The sequence below is a fragment of the Oncorhynchus nerka genome, linkage group LG24 (assembly GCF_034236695.1).
Source record: "Oncorhynchus nerka isolate Pitt River linkage group LG24, Oner_Uvic_2.0, whole genome shotgun sequence".
NCBI lineage: Eukaryota > Metazoa > Chordata > Actinopteri > Salmoniformes > Salmonidae > Oncorhynchus > Oncorhynchus nerka.
Genome location: NC_088419.1, coordinates 83,717,774 through 83,735,812, shown reverse-complemented (window position 1 = coordinate 83,735,812; position 18,039 = coordinate 83,717,774). Strand labels below are relative to the sequence as shown.

Below are 18,039 nucleotides of genomic sequence, written 5' to 3'. Positions count from 1 at the left end.
AATATGTGCCATGTAAAAAAGCTAACGTTTCAGTTCCTTGCTCAGAACATATGAAAGCTGGTGGTTCCTTTTAACATGAGTCTTCAATATTCCCAGGTAAGAAGTTTTAGGTTGTAGTTATTTTGGAATTATAGGACTATTTCGCTCTATACCATTTGTATTTCATATACCTTTGGCTATTGGATGTTTTTATAGGCACTTTAGTATTGCCAGTGTAACAGTATAGCTTCCGTACCTCTCCTCGCTCTTCCCTGGGGTCGAACCAGGAACACAACGACAACAGCCACACCCGAAGCAGCGTTACCCATGCAGAGCAAGGGGAACAACTACTCCAAGTCTCAGAGTGAGTGACGTTTGAAACGCTTTTTGCTACTAGCTAGCCATTTCACATGGGTTACACCAGCCTAATCTCAGGAGTTGATAGGCTTAAAGTCATAAACAGCAGAGCTGCTGGCAAAACGCACGAAAGTGCTGTTTGAATGAATGCTTATGAGCCTGCTGCTGCCTACCATCGCTCAGTCAGACTGCTGAAACAAATCAGACTTAATTATAACATAACACACAGAAATGTGAGCCTTAAGTCATTAATATGGTCGAATCCGGAAACTATCATCTCGAAAACAAGACATTTATTCTTTCAGTGAAATACGGAAGCGTTACGTATTTTATCTAACGGGTGGCATCCATCAGTCTAAATATTCCTGTTACATTGCACAACCTTCAATGTTACGTCATAATTACATAAAATTCTGGCAAATTAGGCGGCCCAAACTGGCGGCCCAAACTGTTGCACTGACTCTGCGTGCAATGAACACAAGAGAAGTGACACAATTTCACCTGGTTAATATTGCCTGCTAACCTGGATTTCTTTTAGCTAAATATGCAGGTTTAAAAATATATACTTCTGTGTATTGATTTTAAGAAAGGCATTGGTGTTTATGGTTAGGTACACATTGGAGCAACAACAGTCCTTTTTCGCGAATGCGCACTGCATCGATTATATGCAACACAGGACACGCTAGATAAACTAGTAATAGCCTCCCGGGTGGCACAGTGGTTAAGGGCGCTGTGCTGCAGCGCCAGCTGTGCCATCAGAGACTCTGGGTTCGCGCCCAGGCTCTGTCGTAACTGGGAGGGCTTGGTCGGTAGGGATGTCCTTGTCTCATCCCCGGGCGCAGTGTGCGCTAACCAAGGTTGCTAGGTGCACGGTGTTTCCTCCGACACATTGGTGTGGCTGGCTTCCGGGTTGGATGCGCGCTGTGTTATGAAGCAGTGCGGCTAGGTTGGGTTGTATATCGGAGGACTCATGACTTTCAACCTTCGTCTCTCCCGAGCCCGTACGGGAGTTGTAGCGATGAGACAAGATAGTAGCTACTAAACAATTGGATACCACGAAATTGGGGAGAAAAAAAAGGGGTAAAATTAAAATATTTTTAAAAAAGATATAAAAATTAAAAAAAGATAAACTAGTAATATCATCAACCATGTGTTAGCTAGTGATTATGATCGATTGTTTTTTATAAGATAAGTTTAATGCTAGCCAGCAACTTACCTTGGCATCTGACTGCATTCGTGTAACAGGCGGGCTCCTCGTGAGGCAGGTGGTTAGAGCGTTGGACTAGTAACCGAAAGGTTGCAAGATTGAATCCCTGAGCTGAAAATGCAATTCTATAGACGCCGTAAAGGAGTCAATGGAATGCAGACATTCCACTGACCAGATTGTAAAATCAGGTTTGTTGAATGTGCACCAAAGTGGATATTCATCAAATCCATTATGATTTAGGGAATTGTAACAGGCCCACAATGTGGTTACTTAAGTCCAATTTTGATATATTTGTCTGTTTTTGCAGTGGTCCTTTTTCAGGTTTAGAAGAAGCGACTGCTAAATGCTAACTCCCGTTCGTATAAGCTGGTTAGCATAGCTAAACATAGTGTGAAATACACATAAACAATAGCCTAAATGAAGGCTAATCTTGCTGGAGGGTAATAGTGTTAAGTGATAATTCCCCCACGTGTTTCCATAGCAATTTAATTGTTTTTGTCGGGTTCAATTTTTTATTTTTACTGCATCTATGTGACTCACGCCAAAATCAGATCAGCTTTATTCATTGGTTAAATCAATGTGTGTAAATCAGGTTAGAGGATATGAGGAGTAACATCCATTTGCTGTACTAGAGTTAGTTAGACCTGATGTAGCCCTACTTCTATAGCTAGAGGGCCCCGACAACATCTCTACTGATAATACAGACTCTACTGGTTCAGTAAGGTGCTTTCCCCAGCCTTCCTGATGAGGTATATCCCCACCAAGCTCCAGCAGTTGGACAGATGTGGAGTGTTACAGTGGGGTTTTCCAGTTTGGTTAGGGTTTTGATTTGAGGGGTTATGAGCTTTTGCAGTACACTGTACTTTTTTCCCACTTTCTTCTTTTTTTGTAGTGTAAAGCAATTTGTGACAACTGTATGTAAAAAGAGCTTTATAAATACATTTTATTGGTTGATTAAGCTGATTGATGGTCCTCAGTACCAACTCTAACCCAGCCAGTCGAGCCGTCCCCAGCAGCACCTACCCTTCCTCAGGCACGGCCTGTCCCACAGTACGACACTCTCTGGGGGTGTATACCACTTCGATGTCATCCGGGGGGAAATCGATAAGGTCCCTCAGGGGGCCCGACTCGATGATGGGGGGATGGGTGATGAGGTACTCCTCAAAGTCCACCGGCTCCACCGCCTCTGTGAGAGGAACCTGGAAACAGAGAGGAAAGGCTGTGTGAGTGAGTGCCAATTCAGAACTTAATAGGACTGCCTATGAAACTGGGTTAGCTGCCAAAAAGAAATAATCCCCAAAAAGTCCAGCTGGATTACTAGCAAAGAAATGTGGCTTAATGCATGTCACAAGACAAGTTCTAGAACCTGGAACCTTTTTAAAACAAATCAAAACTTTCAGGGAACCGTATATTTTATATTGGCAGACAGACACTTTGGATCACTGAGGAAATGCTCACAACCCTGATGTAACTGGAAAAGCAAGTCCTGGCAAGCAAACCACCTCAGGCATAGTAGAATGGCTTTATAGGTTTGCTTCTGTCTATTTCTAAAAACAAAGCACCCCGGGGGAGTCTAATTCCTCACTAAGTTCAGTTAAAGCTTTTGGGGGGAATTTAGAACACAATTCGTTCACAGTTTAATTAAATAGTCAGCTTTAGCCTAATTAAGGATGGTTATTTGCTCCTTCAGCTCAGCGGTAGTCGGAACTAGAGAGAGGACACCAATTAGGGCTGTATTATTTTGGCACAAGGTCGCTAAAAGTCAATGGGCTGCCTCAGCAAACACTTACTGGTGGGGTGGGCCAGGCCGTGTAGTCCCTGACCAAACTATAATAGGGGTGAGAGGGTGTGAAGAATGGACCTTAACTGTTAGCAGATACACTCAAACCCTATTTCCCTCCCTGAACACCAAGATGCATTGTGTGTAGGTACTTACGGTGTTGCTGGCGGCGGCACCCACGTTGAGGTTCTTGAGGAGCTGTGGGGAGCCCCCATACTGACCAGCGATCTGTTTTCTCACCTCGGCTGCTACAGTTCTGCAGGGAAGAGAGGGAGAAGCTTAGCAGTGAATGTCAAGCGGTCGTGTTACATCATGCCAAACAGGTAACAGACTCAGATAAAAGATGTAGGCCTATAGCTTGTGGCTATATTTCTTATCTATTCCATCTAGGCTTTGCTTATATTCAACACAGTCATAGATGATGCCTCCAGGCTGCGGTAAAGCCATCTTATACACGAGTTTGAAAAGGGCAAGCGAAAGACAGGGCAGTGTGTAAGCGGAATACGTTATTAGAGAAGACCATTAACTGCAGTGGTCTGGTCAGTCCACAGGTCAGGTACAGTAGTCAAGTCCAGCAGTTCTGTTGTGGACCAAACATTACTATTATGGTCCCTGCTGTGGCTCAGGGCTCTCTCTCTCCCTGGGCCTGCTGATGGCCTTACTGCCCCCTCTGACACGGCACTATATCACTACACAGAGGAGAGAGAACAAATAAAATCCCCTGGACCTCCGTCAGCAACACAAAGCGCTTGGCTAGGCAACTGCTGCTGACTGACTGCACCACTCTGTGCGCCTTTAAATCACAGCCACCATCAAAACCCCTCCTCGTACCCTTGAACAAAACAAGTACGCAGCACTAGCCCAGGGAGGGAGGCACAAACAAACAACAAATTACAAAATGTCACGAGGAACTTTAAGAGATGGAGAGAGGGATGAGAGGGTGACCAGAGGCAGGTTAGGTCAGAGAAAAGGTAACAGGCAGCTAGGCCAATAACATGAATGCATTTCTGAATCTCAGGCAAGTGTAAATATAGCGTATAACTTTCCAAGTCAGGAAAGACATTATGATGTAGGCTAGGCCTAGATATACTGGTGGCTACTGCAGTGCTGTCACCTGGATAACAGGCAGATGCACTGAACCAGCTACAATACATAGCACTGTTCTGCTGCTAGGGCTTATACTCAGGACCTTTATTACGCCTGCCTGGTCACTGCTCCGGACAGAAGAGGAGGAACAGACAGCATGATACAGGCAGGCTAGTGTGCTCCTTGCATCATTTGGAACACAAGGTCACCTCATACACACACACCTAAAGCTGCAATATGTAACGTTTTGGACGACCAGAACAAATTCACATAGAAATATGAGTTATAGACCTGTAATTGAAAGTAAAACCAAACTGATAGTAAAAAGTAATACAACACTGAAAGTAAAGCAAAAACTCAACTTAAATGGGAAACATAGAAAGAGCTAAGAAAAGATGAACCACTTTTTAGACATGCTTTCAATGAGAATTACAGATGTATACAACACATTTCTATGTGAATTTTGTCAGGTTGCCCAAAAAGTTACATATTGCGGCTTTAAATGCAAAACACAATCAGACATTGTTTTGGCCTGACTTAATGAGAAAGAACTGAAACTCAGTCTCAACTCCAAAGCTGAAAAGGGACTTTGAACAGGCCTCACTGTCTCTAAAGTCTTCCAAAAAGTTTAGACTTTTTGAGATGACATTTGGGAAGCAAAGACTATACAGAAATACTTTTGTTCAGATCAGACAATATACAGAATAGAGCCATACTCCCCCAGTCCTCCTAATAAAAAAAGACAGCCAGACTCACACCAACAACAGAAGACATGATGGATAAAATACCTGCTATTCATAGTCTCATTCTGTCAGTAATTTCTAAATAATACCAGGAGATGTCATCACATCACAGCATTCCAAAAACCCTCACAGATGATCCTTTGGGGGTGATGGTGCTCCTTCATCAAGCATGGATGTCTGAGCTCAACCATAATGTATGTGTTTGTTTTACTATACTTGTGAGTACCAGAAGTCCATTTTTTCAGTCCTAACTTGCAAAATGGCTATTTTAATTTTAAAGGTTAGGTTTAGGGTTAAGGGAAAATAGGATTTTAAAGGGGAATCAATTGTTGCTCCCCAAAAAGTCCTCAAGTATAGTATAGTATAGTGTGTGTGTGAGATTATTCTCTATATAAGGGTTATGTTCATAAATCACTTATTTGTTTCCTCTTCTTTATTTGTGCAGACATTCTTGGTAGGCCTATGTACTTTATGTTAACAACAACTGCTTCATAGATTCCTTTTTACACTCATGACTTGGCAAATGTCACAATAATGCAGACACTAGTCGCTCCTAAACTGAAACCAACCCCACAGCCACAATAATCATTATGAATAGGCCTATAATTTGCCTCCTTCAGTGGCAGAACGACAGATTTGTACCTTGTCAGCTCAGGGATTTGAACTTGCAACCTTTCGGTTACTAGTCCAACTCTCTAACCACTAGGCGGCAGGGTGGGGGGACTAAATACTGCTTAAAGGTGTCCTGTTCATGTGCTCTACCACATACGGTTTAAGTGTGATTTGTGCAACATAATATGACTAGATACTTTCTGATGATTTGGCAGTTTCAGTTTGACAATTACAATCAATCAACAGTTGGATGTTGTGATTGCTATATCATAAACAAAGCCAAGGGGTAACCAAACTCTTTCTTCGCATGACCCATTTTCTACTCGATTGTTTTACATCCAGCTTTAATTCCACTGGCATGCACTGCAAGCAACGGAAATTGACACAAAGCCCTTTGTTCGTTTCAATAGACGTATTAGATCTGAATGCATACATTTAACTGGGGCAGATAGGTTTGATCATGTCGGACTTTTACAGGTAAACTAGTTAACATTCTCCATGACGATTTTAGCTATTGCATTGTTTGCTACGGTGTCAATGAAGTCTCGTCGATGTGTCAGTGGCAACCACCCAGCCGTAGCCACCAAAGTAGCTCAGCTGTCTAACGTTACTACGGATGTTCTAGTAGTCTACACGCAGTCCAATGAATACTTAGATAAATCCTTGTAAATAAAGATAATGGTTGTAATTGATAGTACGACAGATGTCAAAGGTATATTTCAAACCCGTATGTATGTAACCGCACGAGACAAAAATAACATTGCGAAAAACTGTTCTCTATGGGCGGGTCACTGGGGCATCTTTGATATGGCTAACGACAGCTAACTTGGATGGATGCTAGCTGGCTGGGCCTTAATTGCGAATGGCTTTGCTTTGAAATGGAACGCAGAGGGCGATAGGTTTTTAAAGATTGAAAACGGCATAGCTTGAACGGGGGACTCTGTCAATGCAATCACTGTAAAAGATAGAAGTAACTCCCTTACCTGCTGATTTTTTGGGCGAATGCGCGGCGCTCAGCCATAGCTGTAGCCGCTGATGTGCTTGGATTCACAGGCTTTCCACTACTCAGCTGCTGGAAAAAAAGAGACTGGGAATAGCTACCGTAAACCTCCTAAAGCAGGCGCACACGAACACACCCTGCCAGAGGTTAGACAGACTGTAGTTGTATGACACCAAAAACGGAATTAATACAAGTGTCATAATGCCATTTGGCACATATTTACTGTTGAATAAATGTTCATTTTCAAATAGTTTATCACAACCTCACTGGATTCTTGAATTTCATGGAAGTCCCAATACATTGTCTGACTATAAATCATTTATGGGAATGGAATGTTTTGGCACCCTAAACGCGAATTGTAAGTAATGGATCCATTTAAAATTAGGTCAGCAACAACAATTTAACTGAATGAATGAATATGACTGTAAAAGAGTGATGTGCTTGTAGTAGCCGCGCAGCAACATTTACGTTGCAGAATGATGCAAACACCGCGAGAGTCGCGTGCTTAGCTTGTGGTTTTGCTTCCTCAAAATGTAAACACTGGGAGCTGGTGAGCTAGCCAGGTACACAGTAAGTATCAAACTGAAATGCGAACTTTTATGTTAAATTATTTGACATGTATAAATGTATTCGAACGAGTCTCGGATGTATGTTGTTATACCGGAGACTGAACGCAAAGTTAAATTATTCGCGTGACTGCTAACTAGCTGAACAATGTGTAAATTAGCTCGCTAACGTTAGCTAGCTTACTGTTTGCGCTCTGGCCAACTCCATTGCTTTCATTGTCAATCCAAACATGTTTGCCATGACACTTCCATAAGGAGTTGGCTGGGGTAGAGATTAGGTAGCTAGCTGGGGGTTTAATGTTGTTAAACTGCTAGTCGGCAACACTGTAACGTTACAGTTTCAATTCAAACCCTTTGTCTTTAACTAAAACGACAACATAAATGAATGTCATGTCCTTTCAAATGAAGCATTTCAGGAAGACAGTGCGGTTGTTAACGACGCTGGGATGAGTTCAATTTCCCGGTGGTCAAAATGGAGAATAAAGGGACTGATGAGGTGGAGAAATTGAAGACAAAGTTCTTGTCAGCATGGCACAATGTGAAGTACAGTAAGTGCATCGTAATGGTTATTCCAGACTCCCATTTAGCCTACTGTTATCCTCTACACGTTGCTGTCTCAATCCTTCTAATTTAAGTTAATTGACCTCGGCAATTTTAAAACAGGCTTTGTAAGATTTAACAGCTGTCAGCTGAGTTGTCATTCGCTTCAGCACATGTTAGACGTGGTAATTATCAGAGCATGTGTGATTATTCTGATAAGATAAGAATCAATTGTGGCTGACTCTGCAGCTTCTCAAGCATGTGCTTATAATCCATATCATTTCTATACGGATCCTCTGTCTGACCCTAGCAATACTATCTGTGCTTCAGATAGCTGATCATAACACAGGTACACCTTGTACTGTGGAAAATAAAAGGCCACTCTAAAATGTGCAGTTTTGTCACAAAACACAATACCACATATGTCTCAAGTTTTGAAGGAGTGTGCAATTGGCATGCTGACCCCAGGAATGTCCACCAGAGCTGTTGCCAGAGTATAAACTGCCTCCCAACGTCGTTTTAGAGAAATTCTCAGTACGTCCTACCGGCCTCACAACCGCAGGCCACGTGTATGGCATCATGTGGGCGAGCTGATGTCAACATTGTGAACAGGGTGCCCCATGGTGGAGGTGGGGTTATGGTATAGGCAGGCATATGCTACGGACAACGAACACAATTGCATTTTATCGGTGGCAATTTGAATGCACAGAGATACCTTGACGAGATCCTGAGGCCCACAATCAACAGCCTGATCAACTTTATGCGAAGGAAATGTGTTGTACTGCATGAGGCGAATGGTGGTTAAATCAGATACTGACAGGTTTTCTGATCTACGCCCCTACCTTTTTTAAGGGGTCTTTGACCAACCGATGTGTATCTGTATTCTCAGTCATGTGAAATCTATAGATTGGAGCCTAATGAATTTATTTCAATTGACTGATTTCTTTTGAAACTGTTGCATGTTGCGTTTTATATTTTTGTTCAGTATAATAATATTTAGCATTTGCTTTTATCCATGATCTACCAACTAAGCTACTGAGTTCATTCACAACTACCTACCTATGGCTAATTAACTATTTCATTCTGATCTTTAGGTTGGGCTTTGAAGTCAAAAACCTACTTTAGCAGAAATTCCCCAGTGTTCCTCCTGGGGAAATGCTACCATTTTAAGGCTGACGGTAAGGTAACACACGTACTGATTTTCAGTCCGCATTGCTGTGTTCCCTTTCCGTAGACTCTTACTCACCGACTCCTTTTCAATATGTGATTGATCTGATTGAATATGATTTCTTTGATCAGATGAGGATAGCCCAACAGAGAGCTGCAGCACTGAGGTCTGTGATGCACCCCCCGCCACAGGGGGTGACAACGTGGAGGCTTTCCGGAGGGACTTTGCGTCCCGTGTGTGGTTGACCTACAGAGAGGAGTTCCCTGCCCTGCCAGGCTCCTCCCTAACCTCTGACTGTGGCTGGGGCTGTATGCTAAGGGCGGGACAAATGATGCTGGCTCAGGCCCTCATACTACACTTCCTGGGCAGAGGTCAGTGGGATGGCAGTGGGCCAGGGTTGTGTTCATTAGGCACTAAATGGAAGAAAACCTTTTGAAATGGGGACTACCAGAGGTGTATTCAAATGGGTTGAAACAGTAAGGGACTAACCTGAAAAAATAATTTATATTGCTACAGTTTCTATAGTTGCTTTCTTGCAGTGGTTTGCTATGTTGTGCACTGATGAGTACACCCCTGGTCCAGTAAGAAATACTTATTTTAGTTTTCCATTGCAAAAAAATTAAATACATTTTCTGTTGCGTGCCCTAATGAATGCAATCCAAGTTTATAGCATGACCCTTATAACTCTTACTAAAAAAAGGAAAGTCCTTGGTTCCTCATTCCTTTGTCAAACAATATCTGAGAATTTCATAATTTAATTAGTTTTGTTATTGAAGTGCTTTCTCTGTTCTTCACAGTAGGATCTCTTGAGATTCACACTAGTGAATATGAAACTAATTTACTACCATTTTAATGCAACCATTTAGAAAACAATATTTAAGCCTTAACTTGTTCTTCCACTGAATGTGAAATACAGTATGTCATTAAATAAATCTTTTAAGCTATAAAATGACTAATGGCCACTTAAAGAACTGAAATTGATCAATAAATATCTTTCATTCACTCTGCAAGGTCATTATGTTACTGCCTCGTGCCCAAGTCCGTCTCCTTTATGGCATTGGCCACTCACACCCTCGCCACCCCAGGTGCCCACCCTGTTTGTAGGGCTAAAACGCTGTAAAAGTGAAATACTGGACATACTGAGAGGCCTATAATTGGACTATTATACAATAGGGTTTTCTCATTCTCTTATTTAAAGTCAAACTCGACTATCTGTTATAGCAGAAGATTTAATCCCAAACTTTATTTCCCTGAGTTCTGAAACTCTATATTCTAAGAGTCTTTGGTCTGGAGAGTGTGGTTCGATGTCTGTCATAGACAACAGGGCAAATACTTGTGTATATATTTTCAGTTTGATCATTTCCGCGGTCGAGCCAGAACCATTTGCTGTAGCTTTCTTGTGCTGAATGTAGCTTACGTTTTGTTTTCTCAAGATATTGGCATATTTGCAGAACATAAGTGCCTCACACAAAAAAAATTTTACCCCTTTTTTCTCCCCAATTTTGTGGTATCCAATTGTTTAGTAGCTACTATCTTGTCTCATCGCTACAACTCCCGTACGGGCTCGGGAGAGACAAAGGTTGAAAGTCATGCGTCCTCCGATACACAACCCAACCAAGCCGCACTGCTTCTTAACACAGCACGCATCCAACCCGGAAGCCAGCCACACCAATGTGTCGGAGGAAACACTGTGCACCTAGCAACCTTGGTTAGCGCGCACTGCGCCCGGCCAGCCGCAGGAGTCGCTGGTGCACGATGAGACAAGGATTTCCCTACTGGCCAAACCCTCCCTAACCCGGATGACGCTATGCCAATTGTGCGTAGCCCCACGGACCTCCCGGTCGTGGCCGGTTACGACAGAGCCTGGGCGTGAACCCAGAGTCTCCCGTGGCACAGCTGGCACTGCAGTACAGCGCCCTTAACCACTGCGCCACCCGGGAGGCCGTACAAATGTTTTAATATTAAAATGATTTCTTTAGCTAGCAGAGTGTTCGACTAACAAAATGGAAAAGATATACCAGATGTTAAAAAATCCCTTTGACCCTCCTCTGTCTGTGTGCCTCAGACTGGACATGGTCGGAGGCGTTGGCCCTCCAGCCTCTGGACACAGAGACCTGGACCACCAGTGCAGCCAAGCGTCTTGTGGCCAGCCTGGAGGCCTCACTGCAGGGAGAGAGGCCCTCACGCCCAGGACCAATGCTTCATGCTCCAGGGGCCCCTGGAAGAGTGGAGGAGGCTGACATCCACCAGAGGGAGGTCTACCACCGTACCCTGGTGTCCTGGCTTGGGGACAGCCCTCAGGCACAGCTGGGTGTCCACAGACTGGTGGAGTTAGGCCTGGTGTCTGGGAAACGGGCAGGGGACTGGTATGGCCCTGCAGTGGTGGCACACATCCTGAGGTGGGTCTGGTTCTAGGATTACATTAATGCTGTTTCACACATCCTGAGGTGGGTCTGGTTCTAGGATTACATTAATGCTGTTTCACACATCCTGAGGTGGGTCTGGTTCTAGGATTACATTAATGCTGTTTCACACATCCTGAGGTGGGTCTGGTTCTAGGGTTACATTAATGCTATTTCACACATTCTTGGTGGCCACCAAATAACTATCTTTCCCTCTCTTTCACTCTTAGAAAAGCTGTAGAGGAGGCAACAGACCCTGGGCTGTCGGGCATAACTGCTTATGTCTCCCAGGACTGTACAGGTATGACAGATGAACCTCCTCAGGGCCCAAGGTCTGGGCATCTCATCAGGAGAAACACAGTGTAGGAGGACAATGTATATAGAGCTGGAATGGAGAGCGGGAGCCAGGGAGGAGAGAGCGAGACTATAGATGGACAGAGAGGATCGAGGGAGGATGGGTAGAGAGAGAGAGCTGGCCAGGAGAGTGCTACAGCGGTGACAGGAGGCTAACCACCTCCTCTAACCCCCCCTGTCCTAAATCGTCCTCCCTCCAATAACCTGGATTTTGAATGAAGTCATTATTCTCAACAGCGAGTGATTGGGACTGGTTGTGTGACAGAGAGAGGCGAATGTTAAGATGAGAGCTGCAGGATCTAGACTCTGCCCCCTGTGTGAGGGGATCAGTGTGGGGTCAGTAGTAGGGCACTATAAGAATGAGAGATGTGGACAGCAGCAGTGGATTACACTCTCACTACTGTACAGAATACAGACACACTTATGATTGGAGACCTGGGTGAGAGAGTTGAGTCCAGAAGTTGCTCTATAGCTTACCTGTGTAATAACACCTGACTGCATTTTCACTTTATAGCAAGAACATTCATGATCATTGCAAATGTCCTTCAGTGTGTGATAGCAGGGTTTAGAGGCAGGCAGATGACCAGGCAGGCGTTTGACCCCTGTCTGACCTCTGGTATTGATCCCTTTATAGTTTACAGTGCTGATGTCATCGATAGCCACCAGTCGTGTGTGGCTGGGGGAGCAGATGCCCTGCCCCTTACTGACAGCCGGGCGGTCATCATCTTTATCCCAGTCCGACTGGGGGGAGAGAAGACCAACCCAGAGTACTTCAGCTTTGTCAAGGTGGGAAAAACAATAGCCCTAACCCTTGTAGGATGATCCAGTCTAGAATGTAGGTTTAAGTGAGTTGTGATTTTAAAATCACTCATTCTGAATGTCCAGAAAACACGTAAACTTACTACCACTATGTAATATCAAACAAAGGGATCTCTAACCTAATCAGAGAGCCTGTGTATTAGCAAAAATACCTACGCAGTACTATATTTGAATTCCAGATTCAGGTTAAAGGTCGTGTCTGCAGGGAAGTGACCTAATAAAAAGCATGAGCAGACACACACCCAGAAATGTTTGAAGAGTAAAGGTGAATAAACTATATGCAAATGAAGTCCCACACTATACTTAATGTCCTCCCAACAATTGAATGGGTGAACTTCATCAAGGCTTCCACTATGCCTTCAGTTTTTTGTTTTTTTTTCACTTCTTTGCTGTTACGTTGCTGATGAAGTTTACCCATTCAATTGTTGGAAGCACATATAGTGTGCAAATTTCTTAATTTATTTTGTCTTAAAGGCCCAGTTCAGTCAAAAACCTGATTTGTCTTGTGTTTTATATATTTTTCCTCAATGAGGTTGGAATAATATTGTGAAATTGTGAAAATTATGATAATGCCCTTTTAGTATAAGAGCTGTTTGAAAAGACCGCCTTGATATTTCAGCCTGTTTTGGTGGGATGGAGTTTTGGCCTGCCTGGTGACATCACCAGGTGGTAAATTAGTTAGACCAATAAGAATGAGTTCCAAACCTCTCTGCCAATAACAGCTAGTTTTCAGTTTTCCCAGACAGTCTTATCAAAATTACTGGATGAGAAATTGCTCTTTGTTACTTTTTTTTACCATTTTAATTTAAAATAATTACACTAAGGTACTTAATTGTTAGACAGAAATGATTTGCTATTAAGAAAAAAAGGCTTTACCAGCACAGCTACTCATGAGTAGTAGTTCCCCTTCTCAGCTAATTTAGATATGATAGCAAGGAGACAGCATTAGCTACAGCAGTACATAAACCTGTTATAATGCATATGGCTGAGTATAAACCTGGAGACAGTATTAGCTCCAGCAGTACATAAACCTGTTATAATGCATATGGCTGAGTATAAACCTAGAGACAGTATTAGCTACAGCAGTACATAAACCTGTTATAATGCATATGGCTGAGTATAAACCTGGAGACCGTATTAGCTCCAGCAGTACATAAACCTGTTCTATATGGCTGAGTATAAACCTGGAGACACTATTAGCTACAGCAGTACGTAAACCTGTTCTATATGGCTGAGTATAAACCTGGAGACAGTATTAGCTACAGCAGTACGTAAACCTGTTCTATATGGCTGAGTATAAACCTGGAGACAGTATTAGCTACAGCAGTACGTAAACCTGTTCTATATGGCTGAGTATAAACCTGGAGACAGTATTAGCTACAGCAGTACGTAAACCTGTTCTATATGGCTGAGTATAAACCTGGAGACAGCATTAGCTACAGCAGTACATAAACCTGTTATAATGCATATGGCTGAGTATAAACCTAGAGACAGTATTAGCTACAGCAGTACATAAACCTGTTATAATGCATATGGCTGAGTATAAACCTGGAGACCGTATTAGCTCCAGCAGTACATAAACCTGTTCTATATGGCTGAGTATAAACCTAGAGACACTATTAGCTACAGCAGTACGTAAACCTGTTCTATATGGCTGAGTATAAACCTGGAGACCGTATTAGCTCCAGCAGTACATAAACCTGTTCTATATGGCTGAGTATTTGACCATGTGTCCCCTGGTCTCCATCCTCCTCAGAGCATATTGAGTCTGGAGTACTGTATTGGTATCATCGGGGGCAAGCCCAAACAGGCCTGCTACTTCGTGGGCTTTCAAGGTTAGTGTTTCACCCAGAAACCAACCTGAGGACTAGAGGACAGTGGAGATAATTTGCCGTACTGTCCCCCTCCTCTCTTCTCTCTGTATAAAGAGATAAAGTAAGTTAATGCATTTGTGTTTGTGAGGAGAGGAGTGTGTGTGAAACAGCTCTTATTTTCTCTGACCCATCAAAGCCCTACTCATTTATCACAAGGGGTAAACATACGAAGTTGTGTCCGTAATTGATTTCCATAGGAGACATTATGCATATAATTTCATTCTCATCCATCCAGCGGGGCCCCAAAGTGAGCCACTCTCCATCACCTTCAGTGGACGGGAGGAACCTTCAGTTGTACATCTTGGCAGTCAATATTTACATTTTACCAATTTGAAATGAAGTGTCGGGTTGATGTCTAAATGACAAGCAATACATTCTCCCTGTCAAGCGTCGACTCCGGCCCGCATACATCATATGCAAATGGTCGAATATAATTGCGTGTTTGTAAAAGTAATTTCCCCACACAAAAATTTAATGACAGCCCCCTTTCTGTGTCTGGGAGGGAAAAATGTGCTTGTACAACAGCATTTGATTATGCAGAGTTGAATCCGCACTGGTCGATATTAAAAAACAGGAGGCGTATTTGACTGGAAGAATGCTAACAGTAGCCTAGCGAAATGACTTTTCTGCATAGAAATTGGAGGGAAGGAGTATGTCCGTCGCTCGTCGGTGTGGTAGCGTTTGTAATAATCAGATGTTTTTGAATAACTTGTCTTTTGTTTTGTCCTTGCAGATGACAGCTTGATTTACATGGACCCTCATTACTGTCAGTCTTTTGTGGATGTCAGCACTAACCATTTCCCTCTTCAGGTAATGGGAAATTACACTGAGCTGACTGGGGCTCAGTAATGTGAATTTAATAGTTTCTGTTAGTACTTAAGGGTATGAATCCTAAAGCAGCCTCCGTTCAATTACTGAGTTCCTGGCTGCTGATTTATTTGCTACTCAGATATGTGAGGCTGCTGTGGAGGAGAAATATGGAGAATATAGAGAGGCTCAGATACTATGATCCTGAATATTTCAGCAGTAGAACACATAAAAACCTGCATTTATCATTGACTACTGCATTGAAACTTCTCCTGATGCTTGTCTGTAGAGCCAGCACACAGTGGGACACGAGACCAGAAACCGAGTCGGATTTTTTTTTCTCCACCAGTCTGAGTGTGTGACAACAGATGAATTTGAATTTCATTGCATTCATAAAACATAACATTTTATATTCATAAACTTTCCTACCTATTTCATACCTATCGTCAATACTTTACTGCATTATCACAATCAATTAAACAATATTTTTTTCAATAACCAGTAATAATCATCATCAATTTGACACAGCGAACATTTTGTATTTTTAGTCGTATCATTGCCCGTCGCCAAAGAAGATGCCTTTCAGTAAGATGGACCCCAGTTGTACCATAGGCTTTTACTCTAGAAGTGTCCAGGACTACCAGACAATCAGCCACGAACTGTCCAAGGTGGGTGAACTAAAGGCTTTACTATTTAGTCAAAATCATCTTAGTTTATTTCTTAATCATTGTCATCAGATAAATTAATACCCAATATGAAAGCATAGAACGTGAGTGAGAGGAAAGCATATATGTGTTAACTGTGGATAAGTGTCTGCTATAATGACCGTATTATACAATACTCTGTCTAAGAGAAGTTAAATCAACTGGCCATCTGGTGGCACTATTTAGCTGTTAATCTGAGGCAGTTTTCCTCTCCCTGCTCCCATCCCTGCCCTACAACTGTGTCTGTTGCTTTCATGCAGGATGCTCGCGTCTTAACTCAATTAAACTTTTTAGGCTTTTATATAACATTCTTTGTGTCTGTGTTTGTGTATCAGGTGTTGCTGCCGTCAGCGAATGAGAAATACCCAGCATTCACTTTCATGCAAGGTCACGGAAGAGATTACAACCTTTCGGCGGAGTTGACCCCGGAGAAGAGGGAATGGCCGTTTATCTGTGACCCACAGAGAGCAGCCGCTACCGCTGGAGACTTTGTGCTGCTCTGAAGGTCAAACGCTGCGGTCAAAGGTCATGGTCAGAGACTTTTAAAACGACCAGCGAAGTGACTTTACCAGACAGACTGAAACCTGCTTATCCAAGGCCAGGACTCTATTCCACAATTATGAAAATACATAGCCAATATAAAAATGTTCTCACACCAGCATTCATGACTTAATACACGAAACCTAAAAATATTAAAATTGTTATCTTATACTGTAGATAGTTGCTGTTAGTCTTGATTGTTCTGTGGAAATCGGTAACATAGGGCAAAGGATCAAACAATATACCATGGGTCTGTAAGCGCTATGAGGTTGTACTGAGGGTTATGCGATGTACTGTATCTTGTACACTGTGCATTATTGATACAGATGGAGAATTGGGTGCCTTGGCTTATTGGAAGACAAGCTCTCAGCCAAATATAAAACCCATCTGCCTTGTAAGGAAATCAGTTCTGCACTTTAGGAGGCGGTAGTCATCAGAGGTTATGTGTGAGGATATCACTGTGGTTCTATAGCTGGGCCTTATAACACAGTGAAGTGCTATAGGAGAGTGTCATTCAGACTATTTTTTTAGAAGTGTATAGAAATACTTTGATAGTCCTGAAGGTTTTAATGGTAAAATATGTTCTAGGGTTACACTCTTAAGTTTTAGATTGCCAAATCATTTCAAAACGTCTTTGAATTTTCAAACAGCCATTTGAGAATTTTTGACCTTGAAAGGATATAGTACTTTGGTTCATGCATTTTTTATTTCCCAAAGCAAATGAGTTGTCTAAATGGAAAGGTTTTCCAATGTCACAGTCAAACCCATCTATTAGAGGTGACCGGTACAATGCCTTGCTTCTCTTTGTACTTTCACAATAATTACGAACTTTAAATATACGTTACCCACATACTAAGTTAATTGAGTAATCTCATTTAAATGGTGATATTTGTAGAAGCCACATTTTCTTATGTGGGTTGAATGTAATTGAAATGTTCAACTGTAAATGCATAGAGACAGCTACATTCTACCCGTGTTGCAAAATGTTCCCAAAATGCATCTCTTTATCACAGTATTGATTCTCACACTGCTGTGTAGCAAAGTAGAATAAAGTCATAAAACCTTTTGGATTTTCTGATCTGTGCACCTCTTTACAAGCATTAAAGAGAGAGATATCTCTTGGAAAAACATATTTGTTTTGTCTCATCTTGCCATGCATAATACAACACTTGTTGTGTTGAAATCCTGTTTATTACCCAGTCAAATGTACTAGATTAAAACTAATTGTATGTGCTAACCATCTCTACAGCCCATTAACCAGCCGGCGGGAAAAATGTGACCCTCTGACACAGGCTGGGATTGTGTCCGCCCGTGGAGGAAAAGAAAATATCCTCGTGCAACGACGCACTGTTGCCATGGGTAATATTTCTTGTGCCCCCATCGTTTGAGCTATGCTGTACATGTTTTCACGTACAATACAAATGATTGTATTGTGAGGAGCTTGGCCTTGGGTTAGGGGGTCAGAGGTCCCAGTTTTGGGGGGAAAGTTGCCCTTCTGAGA

At 42.5% G+C, this 18,039-nt stretch overlaps 2 protein-coding genes across 2 annotated transcripts in view; one reads left to right on the top strand and one right to left on the bottom strand.

The window, feature by feature from the left end:
• Positions 1–6,846, bottom strand: part of dock7 (dedicator of cytokinesis 7) — an 89,206-nt gene extending 82,360 nt beyond the window's left edge. Inside the window, 3 exon segments of the mRNA XM_065009218.1 lie at positions 2,567–2,742; positions 3,480–3,579; positions 6,748–6,846. Coding sequence (XP_064865290.1) covers positions 2,567–2,742; positions 3,480–3,579; positions 6,748–6,785 — 314 coding nt within the window. The 5' untranslated portion in view covers positions 6,786–6,846.
• A 398-nt stretch (positions 6,847–7,244) lies between these two features.
• atg4c (autophagy related 4C, cysteine peptidase) lies at positions 7,245–17,603 on the top strand. Its single transcript, XM_029652569.2, has 11 exons — positions 7,245–7,334; positions 7,739–7,878; positions 8,965–9,048; positions 9,170–9,409; positions 11,104–11,437; positions 11,671–11,741; positions 12,429–12,580; positions 14,370–14,448; positions 15,221–15,297; positions 15,843–15,962; positions 16,334–17,603. Exons 2-11 carry the CDS (start codon positions 7,803–7,805, stop codon positions 16,499–16,501), a joined length of 1,401 nt encoding a protein of 466 aa, XP_029508429.1. The 5' UTR covers positions 7,245–7,334; positions 7,739–7,802; the 3' UTR covers positions 16,502–17,603.
• Positions 17,604–18,039: the final 436 nt, after the last annotated feature.

Coding starts and splice junctions, on each gene's coding strand:
- atg4c (XM_029652569.2), top strand. CDS start 7,803: ATGGAGAATAAAGGGACTGATGAGGTGGAGAAATTGAAGACAAAGTTC. Junction 9,410..11,103: donor ACTACACTTCCTGGGCAGAG/GTCAGTGGGATG, acceptor TGTGTGCCTCAG/ACTGGACATGGTCGGAGGCG. Junction 11,742..12,428: donor TGTCTCCCAGGACTGTACAG/GTATGACAGATG, acceptor ATCCCTTTATAG/TTTACAGTGCTGATGTCATC.